General features: G+C 44.6%; 1 protein-coding gene across 1 annotated transcript; it reads left to right on the top strand.

Annotated features, from left to right (window-relative positions):
* Positions 1–1405: 1405 nt before the first annotated feature.
* On the top strand, positions 1406–12620 carry LOC115908262 (haloacid dehalogenase-like hydrolase domain-containing 5). The gene is given in 9 exon segments (XM_030956733.1): positions 1406–1456; positions 3497–3706; positions 4352–4464; positions 5157–5250; positions 6414–6447; positions 7320–7494; positions 8971–9159; positions 11454–11590; positions 11593–12620. Coding segments are annotated over 9 exon segments (1239 nt in total). The 5' UTR covers positions 1406–1417; the 3' UTR covers positions 11841–12620.
* The last annotated feature ends 2486 nt before the right edge of the window (positions 12621–15106 follow it).

The raw sequence follows: 15106 nt of genomic DNA, 5'->3' as shown, positions 1-15106 counted from the left end.
GGCTGCATCTGAGGGAACAAATTGCACGGTAATTATTTCCCACAGTGGCCTATAGCAAAATCCTGTGTCCTGCCAGGCTGTGGAATTGCTGGTGGAGCCAGGGTGGGGAAGCTGCTGTGGTCACAGCCAGGAAATGGATCCTGTTTGTCCTGGAGAATGGAGCAGTGGGCAGGCTCTGCCTCAGCTCTGAGAGTGCAGCTGTGCTGGGATGTGTGTGGTGCCAGATTTGTGGCTCATACCATCTCTGGAATGCCTCAGCCCTGAGCACATCCAGCTTAGAAAACAGGTACTTCATGTATGCTTACATGTGTGCTTCAGAGTTCTGCCCTGTGTGTGATCCTGGCTTGAGCAAGGGGATAAACTCTAATTATTGTGTCTGCTGCATCGATTTGGGCCTGCTTTTGTCTCTCAGAAATGCATTTGTGAGTTTTATTTAATGGCAGCCACATCAGTGCTGCAGATGCAAGGCTCCTTCCTTGTTCTGTGTCCTGGTGAGTGCAGTGCAGTCGCTGAAGGATCAGTTTCTCCTCGCAGTCACAGGGGTGCTGAGGAAGATTTGTTGGCAGCACTAGGAAATAAGTGGATTTACCTAATCTGCATTAGCAGATGAGCAAGATAAACAGAGACAGCTTTGCAGAGTATCCATTAACTAATGACATTTTGTGCTGCTTGTCTCACTTTCAAGTTTAGCTGCAGGGGTGCAGAGCTGAGGGACTGTGGTGGCTTTTTCCCAAAAAACGAATCACAGAATGGGTCAGTCTGGAAGGGGCCACTGTGGGACATCTGCTCCAGCCTCTCGGCTCCAGCAGGGCCATCCCAGAGCACAGGGCACAGGATTTGTCCAGACACTTCTGGGGTAGCTCCAGTGAGACAACTCCACACCCTCTCTGGACAATGTTCCAGTGCTCAGTCACTGCACAGGGAAGAAACTCTTCCTGGGCATCAGTTCCTGCCCGTTCCTTGTGTCCAAATGCTTGCCACCACCAAGCAGAGCCTGCTCCATCCTCTTGGCTTCCCTCAGCCTTCCCTTGAAGAGAGATGCTCCAGCCCCTTCATCCCTTGGCCGGCCAGAACCAGACAGAATGTTTCTTCTACTCTGTTACTAAATCGACCAACAGTTATCTCCTGGCTCGGGATGCTGTACCGACTGCTCTCGGCAGTGCCGCCAGCCGCGGTGAGCCGAGGGGCCGCGCCCCGGGGGCACGGAGCCCTCGCAAGGCGCGGGGATGTCGCAGGGCGCTGCTCCGCTGCCCGGGCTGACGTTGGCCCGTGACGCGGTGACGCTGCCCCGTGAGTGACGCGGGGCCGGGCGGGGCGGTGCCGGCCCCGCACTCCGCTCGCCATGCGCCGGGCGCTGCCGCCGCTCCGCGCCCTGCTCGGGGCCGCCCGCCCGCCGCGGCTCCCGGCGCCCCGCGGGATGCGCGGCCCCTCGGCCGGGCGGAGCGGGCACAGCGCGGTGAGCGGGGCCGGGGCCCGGGGCGGGCGGGCCGGGGCGCAGCGAAAGCGAAACGGGCGCGGGGCGCGGCGGAGCGCAGCCGGGCCACCCGGGGATGCCGGGGGCATCCTCGCTTCCTCGGGACGCCGGGACGGATTCACCGGGCGCTGCCGGCCGCAGCTCCTGTCCCGGGGCTGCGTGTGCTCTGGTCTTCCAGAGCGAACGAGGGAAACTCCTTCGGACCACTGCCGGCTCTGTCCCTTTGGTTGTGCAGCGCGGCACAGCACTCCTGCCACCAACAATTTCTTTAGGGTCAAAAGGGAAACAAAGCAGCTGACTTCATTACCTCTGTCTGTCATGATATCTATCATATATATATATATGTTCACTTCTTTCCTTATTGCTTTCCCCCCGCTTTCTTTTTCTTCCTGCTAGTGTTACTCACTGTAAAATCCCCATTTGTAAGCTGTTACCTATACGTCTGTAATTTATATGTCGCAAAATTAACGTAAAGGATCGCATCTGCTACAGAATTATTCCAATGCCGCTGTAGTTTCAGCAGTTCCATGTACCCGTTCACAAAGCCTGGGAAGATTGCTCTACATTTATTAGCAAGCCTTTAGCAGCATCTCTGCAGCAGTTGGGTTATTTCTGACCTAGCTTTCCTGAAACGGGTGCAGGCTATGTGGAGACCAGGACTTCAGGGGTTTTGTTCTTAAAAGGGTGATGATTCTACAGAGGAGAGAGGAGAAGGCTTCAGGGGGAGTTCTTGCATGTAAAGACAAAACCCCAGCCTAATTTAAATGAATGGGAATACAATATATTCACTGTTGCCGTTATTAACCCGGGCTGCCTGGGGGGGCGGATTCCCGCTGTTGTTTGAGCTGTATCCCCATTCCCAGCGGTGCCTGTCCCTGTGCCGTGCCCGGCTGCAGGACAAACGTGGTGTGTGAATAACTGATGTGGAACAAAGTGCTGCTGGAGTAGGCAAAGTGCCCTTCTCCTCCTGCACAGGAGACACGGCGGCTGCGGGTGCGTGCCCTGAGCCAGCCGCGGCAGCAAAGGCTGTCCCAGCTCCCGTGGCTGAGTCCTTTCTGTGCCTGTTCCCCCATCGCGCTCAGCCTTAACCCCTCCCTTTTCATCACTGACCATAAATCCCGAGGTTCCTGGTTCCTGCTTTAGGCTCGGGAGAGAGAGGAGCTTTAGCTGATAGGTTTTGTTCCGTGCTTTCCCAGCCTGATCCAGTAACAGTTTCGTTGCTCGCACGCCTCTCTCTGTCTCTGCTCCTTGCCCTTATCCCCCAGCTCATCCTTCCTCACGCTCCTTGCCGGGGCTCACCAAGTCCAGCTCCTCACTGCCCCAAGGGCAGGCAAGGAGACACATTTTAGTGACTCAAGCAGCACCTTGGTGTAAGGAGGTGCTGACTTTGCCGATTAGCCTGCCCCGTGTGAAACTGGGACTGAAGCCATGTGTAGGAGAACAACAGGCACTTGGCTGTAATCAAACTCTGGTGGAACAGAACCGTTTTACTACAAACACCTTGTAAGGGAGCAGCCAAGTACAATCCTTGTGTCCAAGACCTGCCTCCTGCTGAAAAATTTACTTTTGCATATTTTGTTAGTATTCTGTGGGGGTTAAGCCATTGGAGTGTGACTCACTGGCACAGCAGCATGTATTTTGTACCTCTTGGCATCAGTTTAAGTTAATTTTTCCCTATCTTCTGTAATAGTCTGAAACTATTTGTAAGGCAAAATAGCTCTCATGAGTCTGTATGCACAAGGCAGAGGGAGTTGTGGTGCTGCTTGTGTCAACATGTTTTTAGCATGAAGATGTACCTATAGGGCACATGAAGATGTGCTGGGTTATAGCTCCCCTGCTCTCGGTGGAGGTGTCTGTTCTCAGAGGGCTGTAGCTGCTGTAACCTCTATCAAATATGTAATATTGAATGTAATATGTAAAATTTAATGTAATGTGTAATATTTAATGTAATATGTAATATTTAATGTGATATCTAAGGACAGGCATAACTAACGTACCCTTTGATTTCATCCCTCCTTCCAGCCCAGCTTGCTGCCATCCTTTGGATTCCTGTTTGACATCGATGGGGTGCTGGTGCGAGGCAGGACCCCCATTCCTGCTGCCAGAGCAGCCTTTGGCAAGCTGGTCAACCCTCAGGGACAGTTCCTGGTGCCCGTGGTCTTTGTCACCAACGCTGGGAACTGCCTGCGCCAGAAGAAGGCTGAGCAGCTGTCCCACCTGCTGGGGGTTCCAGTGAGTCACCTCAATGCCATTTATTGCATGTTGGATGTGTCACATGTGTTCTCTTCCGTTAAATGCTGCTCAGCTCATCAGGGCTGCTTTTCCCTTAAGCCCCCTGACGTGCTTTGCTGAAAGTAAAAAGTGCTGTCCGAAACTAACTGGTAAAAGCACTGGTTTTTCCAATAGTAAAGCTAAAGGTATTTCTTTGGAAAGATGGTAAGTAGTGATTCACAGGAGCATCTTTCCAGACTAATAGTCTTACTGGTTGCTACCTGTCCTGTTGAAGGGGTGGGGATATGTAAACTAAAAGAAGATGGTAATCTGGTACAATTAAATCACAGCTGCAGTTTAGCAAAGGGCCCACAGTTGGAATGAATTCTGATTCCCTGTTTGCTTCCAAATTAATGTGGTAATTTTACAAAACCAGGAGAGAAAGGCTTGTTCATGTTGAATCGAGCTGGAAGCTGAAAGGGGGATGTGTGATAACTTGTCAGTAAGGTATTTTTTTCTGGCATATTATCAATACAGCATTTGTGAAAGGAGAAAATGCTGATTGTTATGTAATTCCTGGAATCTGTCACATCTGTTAATTGAATCTATGTATAAACAACTTCTCTGAAACACAACAGAGTCCTTTTGTTTTTAAATCCCAAACAGATTTCCCAAGATCAAGTGATGATGTCCCACAGTCCTCTGCGGATGTTCAAGCGTTATCATAAAAAATGTGTCCTGGTATCTGGACAAGGACCCCTTCTTGATATTGCCCAAGAGTATCTTTAAAAAAACCAACAAGTTTCTGCAGAAGTGTTTTTCTTAATCAGTTTCAGGGGAGCCTATGGATGAAGTGAAAATCAAATATTTCAACCCTACAAATGCAGTAATAAATAGTAATGATAGTTCCTAGTATGGTGCCCAGTTTATGTTTGAATGTAGTTTTATACCAAGTGCCCAAAGGACTTGAATAATATTGATATCGTGGTGGTATCAAAATTTCAAACTGTAACTTAGTAGCCTTAACTTTTGCATAAGCTTTGCTCAGACTTCCATTAAGTCCCTTCTGCACTTCTTCCTTCAGTGGGATTTTCATTGAAGTTGGTGTAAATCATAAGCTGTAAAAATGTATATACAACTTTTAACATAAGCTCTATTTGAGCTACAAAACTGAGAAAAAGGTATTGAAGGTATTGTCTCTTAGAAATGCATTTCTAAATTCAAAATTCATTAGGCTTGGCTAAGAGAGAAGTAGATGAGAGGACTGAAAACAAAAGAGAAGAACTTTGGTCTCTCATTTATCAGCAGTGGGACAATCACCTTTTGCCTCACAGAAGGAAATTCTGTCTTTGATGTTGCTTTCATTGCTAACTAATTTGTCAGTTGAATACCTTTGAATGGTTAAGGTGGAATGAGCAGGTAGAAAACCTTTCCCTGTGAGCAGCTGTGTGTCCTTAGCTGGTTGCCCCAGCCTTGGCTTCTGCCAGCCCATCACCATTGACACCCTGAGGGAGAAACGCCCTCTGCTCGATGCAGTTGACCATGACAGAAGACCCAATGTCCTGGTGAGTGAGATTTGTGTTTCAAACCTCTCTGTTTGCTCCTTGCATGACATCCTATATAACAGGGATCAATATTTAACTACCTAGCTAATGCTGCTCTTCTTACATTGTATTTTGACTTTGCTTTTCTGCTTCCTTATTTGTTTTATTACAACATTCTCAAGAACAACTCCTTTCTCTCAGCAGTAATTCTTTAACCCAGCCTTTGATTTTATAGCCTGCTGTTGTGGGAAAACTCACAATTCTAATACAGATACCTAATGCAAAATCTGCCTTGGAAAGCTGATTAGCTTCCTCAGAAGGTGTGGAAGATAACATAGCTTTTCCCTGAATATATGATTGTGTTGCTATTGTTTCTAACCCATGAGGTTGCTTTGATTGCAGATGAATGCTTTGAAGAGAAATCATTTTCCCTCAAAGGACTCCCTTTGCTGTTTACAGCACTATTTAAATGGCAGCACTAGGTACAGTGGTTGCAGTTGGATTGTGCAGAATTAAAGCAGAAGTGAATATATCTGGGTGTGCTGTACATGCTCAGGGCCAGCCTACAAAGTGGATTTCCTCACTTGTAATAAGGACATTCTCTGTGGCTCACAGGATCATAGCTCAGCTGTGGGGAAGGTCAAGAACCTGTTAAAGTGTTTGTCACCATACAGAGTAAATAATGAAGTGCAGACTCTTAATTGTTTAGCAAATATATTACATGTTATACAGTGCATTCTTTACTAGAAGTGTTAAAGAAAAACATCTCAAAAACTGTTTTTCAAATGTCTTGGTACTGCTGGAGGCCTCTTACTCCTGTGGAAAAATAAACATCCATAGTTTCTACACAAGTAGTTAAAACAACTAATTAAACAAGTAATTTAAACAACTGAAATCACAACACAAGTAATTTTAACAACTGGAGTTAAAAAACTCCAGAGGCAGCTGAGGAGCAGCAGGAGGCAGGGGCAGGTACAGCACAGTCACTGCTGTCCCTGTGCCAGAGGTGTCACTTCAGAGAGGAAACACAAGTTTCTCAGTGAACTGACATCAGGAATATACCAATATAGAGTGCATTTCCTCTTGGAGTGGCAGGAGGCAGCTGTGGGAGCTGTGCTTGAATTTATTCTGTTAAAAATAGATGTTTCATCTTGTAGAAAACTTTCACTTTTTTCTTATTGCAGTCCCCGTCTGCTGTGGAGCTTCCCAAGATTGAGGGTCAGTTATCTTTATTTAACTTGCATATTTCCATTAATAAATGAAATTATTTTATTTTATTTTATTTTATTTTATTTTATTTATCAGAAATTATTTTTAGATTGTTGGGCACTTTGAAAATTTGTCTGAGACAATCCTAAAATTTCCTTGTTAATGACATCTGTCATTCATTTGAAAGCATCATGTGTTGGGAAGCTGTTTTTTAATGTGTGCAGTTTTCAGCCACTGGGTTTTGAAGTTTGAAGGGTATATGAGGTCTCTTTTCCTCTTCATCTGCCTTTAACAGGCTATTGTTGCTCTTCTTTCATAAATGAGGAATGAACTGATGTTCATTATTCAGAAATAATTAATCTTGTTCTTACAAGTAGTCAGGATCAGCTGTAGTATGAGAAGGGTCTTGTGTTCACTCTCATCTCATCTGAACTACAGGAAAGTAGAAATTGGACCTTAGGATTTAAAAATATCCATGTCAGATAACTGCTGGAGACCAAAGCAGTTTTTAAAAACGACATCCAGTGTGTGTTCTGAGATGAACAAATTAACATCTCTGGTGTTGTATTTAAATACTGTGTGTAAATAGGAAACTCATCAATTATGGAAGAATTAGAAATACAATTCAGAAGTTAATATTGTAATTTCTGGGGAAACATCACCTGTAAAATAAAATTCCTAAACCTGCAGATTTTACAGTAGGTAAAATCTTGTTACTTCTGAGATTTCTGCGACTGGATGGGCATGTGATATATTAAGCCCCTAAATTAATATTTGATCAGTTCCTGGTTATTTTAAATTACTTGTTCAGTCTCTTTAGGCCAAGTTTTCAGTGCTCTGTTAACAATTCCATGGCTGTTCTGTGCCTGTGCTTCTCACAGCTGTGGTGCTGTTTGGGGAGCCAGTGAGATGGGAAACCAGCCTGCAGCTGATAATTGATGTTCTGCTGACCAGTGGCTATCCTGGCAATCCCTATGGGCAGGAGAACTACCCTCACATTCCTGTGCTGGCCTGTAACATGGACCTGATGTGGGTGGCTGAGGCACAGTCCCCAAGGTAAGTGCGTTATTCATGTCATTGGGATTTATTTGGGGCTTCCTCATTTTTCCAGCAGGATTCAGAGTCAGCCCTTGAATACAGAATGCTTGATGGCTTGGCTTTGGATGCAACATCTCTAATGCACTTTCAGCTAATGCTGCCTGGCTGCTGGCTGCATTGTTGCATCCAGGAAATCACTTCTCAAGAGAAAAGCTGCTTTTAAGCTCTAAACCTTTTATTTCCTCAGTCCCAGAACAAGGGAGAAAGAGAGGTTTTTCCTGAGGGCCTCAGAGCCTCGGTTCAAAGGCAAAAATGAAAAAAATTATCAAGGCCATTGTTTCATTTCATTAGGTCCCTCTTTGGAATTTCTCTTTTCCTGGTAGGGTAAAGGGCTGACCCTGCTGGTTGAAAGCAGTGAGTGGTTCTGGGCTGAGGACAATGCAGTGAGCTCTTTAGGGAACACAAGAAAAAAAGAACACACAGAACAAGGTGCCAGGACCTCTTAGAGTGGTTTTGTTTGATTTTGCTTTCAATAGAAGGGACTTCTTTAATAGGTTTGTTTCCCCTCCCTTCCCTTCAGTCTGTAATTTGAAATAGAAACTTCTTACTGTGACTTGATTTCTGCCTCAGTCCTGGGTCAAAGATCTGCTCAGATACCAGTCTTTAGAAGCAGAGGCCATCTCTAATTAACACACTGGAAAAGATATATGTGTGATGGCTTCAGGCTGCATTGAGACAGCCAGGATGCCTCCAGTGAGCAATTTTAAAATTAGATAAATTTGTTGTGCCATCCCATAATGTGGATTTATTTTGGTGTCAGTTGTTCAGCTAATCAGCACTTAATTTTCAGTGAACCAGCTGCAGAAATCTTGCATGCTGAGCAGAATTTGATAGTTGCAGGACACGATTTATTCCTAAAAATAATGAAATAAAAAAGCCTTGTTTGATGTTTTAAATCTGTGCATAATGTAATTTGATATGGTATTATATCTGTGTAGGTTTGGGCATGGAATATTCATGGCTTGGTTTTATATCTGTGTAGATTTGGGGATGGAACATTCATGGTTTGGTTTTATATCTGTGTAGGTTTGGACACAAAACATTCATGGTTTGGTTTTTTATCTGTGTAGGTTTGGACACAGAACATTCATAGTTTGGCTTTATATCTGTGTAGGTTTGGGGATGGAACATTCATGGTTTGGATTTATATCTCTGTAGGTTTGGACACAGAATGTTCATGGTTTGGTTTTGTATCTCTCTAGGTTTGGGCATGGAACGTTCATGGTTTGGTTTTATATCTCTGTAGATTTGGAAACAGAATGTTCATGGTTTGGATTTATATTCGTGTAGGTTTGGGGATGGAAAGTTCATGGTTTGGATTTATAGCTCTGTAGGTTTGGGCATGGAATGTTCATGGTTACATTCATGGTTTGGTTTTTTATCAGTGTAGGTTTGGATACAAAACATTCATGGTTTGGATTTATATCTCCGTAGGTTTGGGCACGGAACGTTCATGGTTTGTTTGGAAAACATTTACAAGAAGATCACTGGCAAAGACCTGAAGTACGAGGCGCTGATGGGCAAACCCAGCAGGCTGACATACCAGTATGCAGAGCACCTGATCCGGGCCCAGGCCCTGCAGAGGAGCTGGGAGCAGCCCATCCAAACCCTCTATGCTGTGGGGTAAGCTGTGCTGAGCCCCACAGGTACAGCAGGAAATCCCAAACCCTCTATGCTGTGGGGTAAGCTGTGCTGAGCCCCACAGGTACAGCAGGAAATCCCAAACCCTCTGTGCTGTGGGGTCAGGTGTGCTGAGCCTGACAAATACACCAGGAAATTACTCACAGTGTAAATGCCAGCCAAGAAAAACACACCAGCTTGTTTCTCCTACCATTAAGACCATCTAATTTTCTTGGTGCCATGGTATATCTTTCATGACATTTCTAATCTTAAAGATTAATGATGCTTTGCTCTTTTTTCTGTGTAATTTCTGCAGAAGCACAAAAGGTGTTTTATACGCAACAAAGATTTCTCCTGATTTTTTTTTTCCCTGTAATAGGGTATGTAAATCTAACACAAAGGGTTTGCTTGGGTGTTTATTCTGTTAGGTTTAGTGGTGTAACACCAACTGCCTTTGAGCAAAGGACAGTTAGGGACTGCAGACCTAGACTTTATCTCTGAGGTCATTTAGGTTGGTCATATGCTACTGCATGTGCTGCCACATCATAGAATCCCTTTCAGAGAAAAGGATAAAGCTGCATTGTATAAAAGACTGTTTCAGAATCTCCAAGACGTTTGGCAATATAATAAGCTCATTCATGGGCTGCTCATACCTTGATTTTCTCTCCCCTTGCCCCAATATGGAGAGAGATTCATTTTTATCCTGTTATGCTTCATGGAAACTGTGCAATAAAATAGCTGAGGGGTGGGACTTCTCCCAGTCTGCCTGATTCCACACAAAGTTGTGTAAAGTATACAGTAAAGTGTTCGATGAAATTGAAGCAATACGCAGAATAAATAGACTCCACAACCTTGTGTAGTTATGAAGTGGGTATGTATTGTCAGCAGCCGGCACAAGCGAGACAGCTCTCGTGAAAACTTGTGCCCTGAGCCTCAGTCTGACCCATGTCTTTATTCTCAAAGATGTTCCATATTCATTACCTTGCACAACCTTGCCATGCATATTCAACCCCTGGCCTCGCCTGTCCTCGCCTCGCATGCTAATCAGATCCATGCCCTTCTGGGCATGCGTTGTTGGCTGTGGTGGTCGCACGGGGGTCTCTCAGTGATCTCTGAGGCCTAAGATTGTGGTCTTGCTCAGCATTGAACTTGTAACTTTTCTCATTTGCACATATACTTTGGTCCTTAGTGTTGTCATTGTAGTGCACGAGTTCTATTGTCATTATATTGCAAGGGCTCCATATTGCCGGAGTTTCGTACCTCCTTGATGTTTCTCGTGGGCAGCTCCTCTAGGCACTGCCTCTCCCGTGTCCTCACAGCAGCCAACTGACTCCAGTTCTCACCAATCCACTCTTTTATAACACTCTTCTTATTGGCTACAGGTGTGGCCTGTTAACATCAGGCCTGCTCCTAATCTTTAGTAATTGGTTCAGCTGCAACTCTTTAGGGGATAAGATTACATTTTATACCACCTTCATTTACCCATACTGTATGCCCCTTGGAGCTTATCTGAGTATGTCTGTTGGTGTTGATCAGCTTGGAGACAGAGGAGCCCCTTTATCTGGCTTTCTTGCATCTCTTGATCTTCTCCCGGTATTGTTCTTGATGCAAGAAGCTTCAGAAATTTGCATTTTCCTATGCCCTTTGTATCATGGCAGAGGTTTCTTAAGTAAAAGGTTAAAATTCAACACATAATTCTACAAGCTAAAATAATAATGCTTAATTCATATTGCTAACTCAAATGAACTCCAAAAATCTCTTGTAAGATCCACATCTCTCGGGCTGTTGTTTGAGGCCACTCTGGCTAGCTCTGGACCCTGGCCTGCACGGTTTTACATGGACAAAGTAAAAGATGAGAAAGGCTCTTCTCCACATGGGAACCAGCGTCCTGTTTATTGGCTGGAGAAGGGACACCTCAACCTCTGGTGATCTCCCAGGTGGAAAAGAAAGCGTGTCCTTCTTGCAGGGGAGCTTTATACCCGAGGGATGGGGGCGGGGGAAGAGGACTGCAGTCAATGGGATCCCATGGAGGAGGGGTGAGGAGAGGGGTAACCAGGGGGGCAGAGCCCAAGGGGGTACAGCAGAGGGGTGGATGAGGGAAAGACCATGTAATGGGAGAGGGGAAATAACAATCTACGTGACATAACATACTCAGTACAAATTTCCAATCACCCAGCTCAAAACACCAACTAAATAAACTATGCAGTGGAATACAACCATCTCTATTTCAAATGATGAAATGCAAGAATGCCTTTGACAGCTGCAGCTGAGGTGCTGACCGAGTTTGTGCTTTGCAGGGACAATGTGATGACGGATGTGTACGGAGCCAACCTGTACAACCGCTACCTGCAGGAGAGCTGCCCCAGAGCCCGCCTGCAGGCCAAGGCTGCGGCAGGCACTGCCCCTGCCCAGCTCCCCCAGCGCCTCCAGCCTGGCCCCGCTGGGACACGAGCTGGCGCCTGCAGCTGCTGCCCCGCTGCAGGTCCGTGCTGGTCTGCACCGGGGTGTACGACCCCCACAGCGAGGTGGCCCTGCCCAGCGGGGACAGCGTGGCTGAGAATGTGTTCCACGGGCACAGGGATTTCAGCTTTGACCCCGCCTTGGTGGAGCCAGACCACATCGTGCCCGATGTGGATGCTGCTGTAGACCTGGTCTTCCAGCTGGAGAACTTTGCACCTCGTTGAGGTGACAGGATTTCTTAAGGACCACTCAGTGCTGTGCTTTTCTTGCCCAAAACACACTGTGCTTTACAGGAGTGCCACAAAGTGCTGCCCTCTAAATTTTTTAACCTCTGAATCAATACAATCTTCTATTAGGTATGGTTATTAGTAGTACATATGTGTGTTTGATTATATTGAATATCAATAATGCTTTTTATAGTGCTTCTAAATATGTAATTTATTGATGGAGTTGCCCTTTATTGTCTTCCTCTTTGTTATGTTAGGGACTTTAACAGCAATATTTCATAGTAACCTATTCATGTACTGGTACTTAAACCCCTCCATGACAGCACCTCCTTTTGTTTGCTGGAAGATTTAGTTTTGAGGATCTTGAGGATACCAGATTGTGGTGCTGGGGTCACTCAGTCCATTCCACGTGGGCTGTACAGAGCACAACAAGTATTAATGCCTGGAATTCTGCAAGTACTGAATGCTCCCTTCAATCAGAGTGGAGTTCAATCTGTTCCACTTTGGACTTGCTCTCATCTGACCTGCTGCTGCCTTTCCTTGTGTCTGTTCTGCCATGTCCCTGGAGTTTTATTGCTCCTCTCTGCTGTGTGAAGCCTTAATTGTGTTGGAACTCCATAGTCCAGGAAGGGAAGCAGCAGACCTGGGTGCCCTCTGTGGCCTTTTTTCTCTTTGCCTTTCTATATGCATCCTTTCCTTTCCTTTCCTTTCCTTTCCTTTCCTTTCCTTTCCTTTCCTTTCCTTTCCTTTCCTTTCCTTTCCTTTCCTTTCCTTTTCCTTTCCTTTCCTTTCCTTTCCTTTCCTTTCCTTTCCTTTCCTTTCCTTTCCTTTCCTTTTCCTTTCCTTTCCTTTCCTTTCCTTTCCTTTCCTTTCCTTTCCTTTCCTTTCCTTTCCTTTCCTTTCCTTTCCTTTCCTTTCCTTTCCTTTCCTTTCCTTTCCTTTCCTTTCCTTTCCTTTCCTTTCCTTTCCTTTCCTTTCCTTTCCTTTCCTTTCCTTTCCTCCTCTCCTTTTTTGAATTTTGAACCTTGGAAGGCTTTAGCAGTCTTGTTTCATGTGTTCCTGTGAGTTCGAACTTTACACTGAATCCGTGACTACTGCTCAGCCAAAAAGTGCCTCCTAATTTACTTGAAGCCTCATACCACTGTGGTAATTAACTGGCCTTTAGTGTAATATATTTCATCTCATGTCAATGTTATATGTTGTTTGGTTCATGGATTTTATAGCTGTTAGTTTAAAAAGAGTAATTTATTTTTTGTTATTTTTGTAAAATAATTCCAAAGTTTTCATCCCGAAGATGCCTTGAAAATATTTCTGTGTTATTTGTTATAACACATAAGCTTGGAAAACATAACCCAATTAATTGTTTTAAACCAAAGTCAACTTACACACAGAGATCAATCCACATTAGGGACTAGTCAGGTTTTTAAGATTCATTTATTTATTTTTAAACAGAAATTGTACAAACAAAACCTGGGTGTTCATTCTCCCAGGTTCCTGCAGGGCTGTCAGAATGACTTCCTGGCCAAATCCTTCCCTGCTCCTGACCCCAGCAGCAGCTCTGAGAGCCCAGGGCTGCTGTGCAGTCAGATTTTGTCACTGTAACCCCCTGCACTGCCAGGATTGTTGATCCATCTCTTGCAATGTTTCCTGAGTAGCTTTCAGTGTCTCGCTGCACGCAGTGTGAGGACACTGCCCTGAACAGTTCATTTCCTGCTTCTTCACTGGAAAAGTATTTACAGCAGCACATTCTTGCCTTTTTATTGGTACAATGAACAGATACCTACCTGTTCCTTTAGCACTGTCCTGTCATTTACCAAGTATTTGCAAAGAACGCTGAATCTAAGACTGTAATTCTGTAAGGTCAGGATGATTTAAAGCCACATTGTTTCAGTACTAAAGCATGTTGCAAAACTCTCTAACTTTACCAGAATTGGTGAAGCAAGGAATAAAAATGTTGGGAGTTGCTGAAGAACAGAAAATGTTCTGTGTGTTTCTCCTTTTTTTCTCTACAATGTGGACAAACACTTCAAAAGGTTCATGAAGGAACTGTAACAGAAACGTTAACACAAAATGTGTTTGTAGAAAAGGAAAACAGTCCCCTTTTCTCTGTCCCATCACCAGCAAAATCTAAAACCCTCCAAGGCTCAGGGTATTCCAGATTCTCCAGCTCCATGGACTGAGCTCCAGCTTGGTGAGTGGCAGACCCTCAAAAAGCCAAAATGCTGAAAAAACAGCAGATTAAGGAAATAAAGGAAATTAGTAGAAATAGTGACCTGGATAACAGTACACACAGAAGGCAGCTGCCAAAAGAGGTGGAAATCTCCTTCCATCATTGTAAAGGGGAGAAGCTGGGATTACTACAGGAGTTTCTGTGGAACTCAGTGGTGCCCTTGTATGCTCTGTAACTTGTACAGAAATGGGGACTAACAGATATCACAGCACATCTCACACAGCCTGTGGTAAACTCTTGTCTGGACAAGGTGAGATAAATCCTGTTTTCAACATTGACAGAAACAGGCTGCACACTTACAAGTTTCAGGAAAGTGTTTCTGTGAGTAAAACAGATGAGCGCATATTCCAAACAGCACAGGTGGGTTTACTTTGTGTAAAGATTGCTTTAATTTGTCTAATTCAGACCACCTGGCACTCAGCAGGTCTTAACTAAAACCTCTCCTCCATGCATTGTGTTGGTTTTTATGCCAAGCTCAGAATTCAGTACTGGGATCATGCTGAACATGCTTTATAATTTAACACCCAGCAGGTGATTTCTTTATTTATTGGTTTATTTATTGATCTGTTCCTGAAGCAGAAGCAGCACCAGGTGTACAGGTAAGAATCTCAGAGTCAGATTTCCTATAGGATTTGGGATTGGTGTCTTGTTTTATGGAATTGTACCTGGGAAAATGCTTTTTGCTAGTTTAACAGTTAACTTCCTGCCCACAGATGTGGAGGAAAAATATTCAGTAAACTTAAACTATAAAAAATACAGGGTTTTTTTGCAGGTACAAACTACATAGTGAAAAGTTAGTTCACCACAGCCAATGTAAAATAGTTGTAGTGTGTGTAGATTTCTTTTATCCAAACTATTTCACATTCTTGGGGAATTCCAGGAAGAGTTCACAAAAATGGGAAATAATTTCTGGGAATCACATGCACTTATAACAAGCCATTAAAAGGGAAAAGTTGGGGTTTTTTTGCCCAGACAGATTTAGAAACTCCAGTTTAATGTGTAGAAGATGAGGAAATGCAGGTCAGTCCCTCCC

Source organism: Camarhynchus parvulus, chromosome 12 (assembly GCF_901933205.1).
Source record: "Camarhynchus parvulus chromosome 12, STF_HiC, whole genome shotgun sequence".
Lineage (NCBI taxonomy): Eukaryota > Metazoa > Chordata > Aves > Passeriformes > Thraupidae > Camarhynchus > Camarhynchus parvulus.
This window is presented reverse-complemented; position numbering and strand designations above follow the sequence as displayed.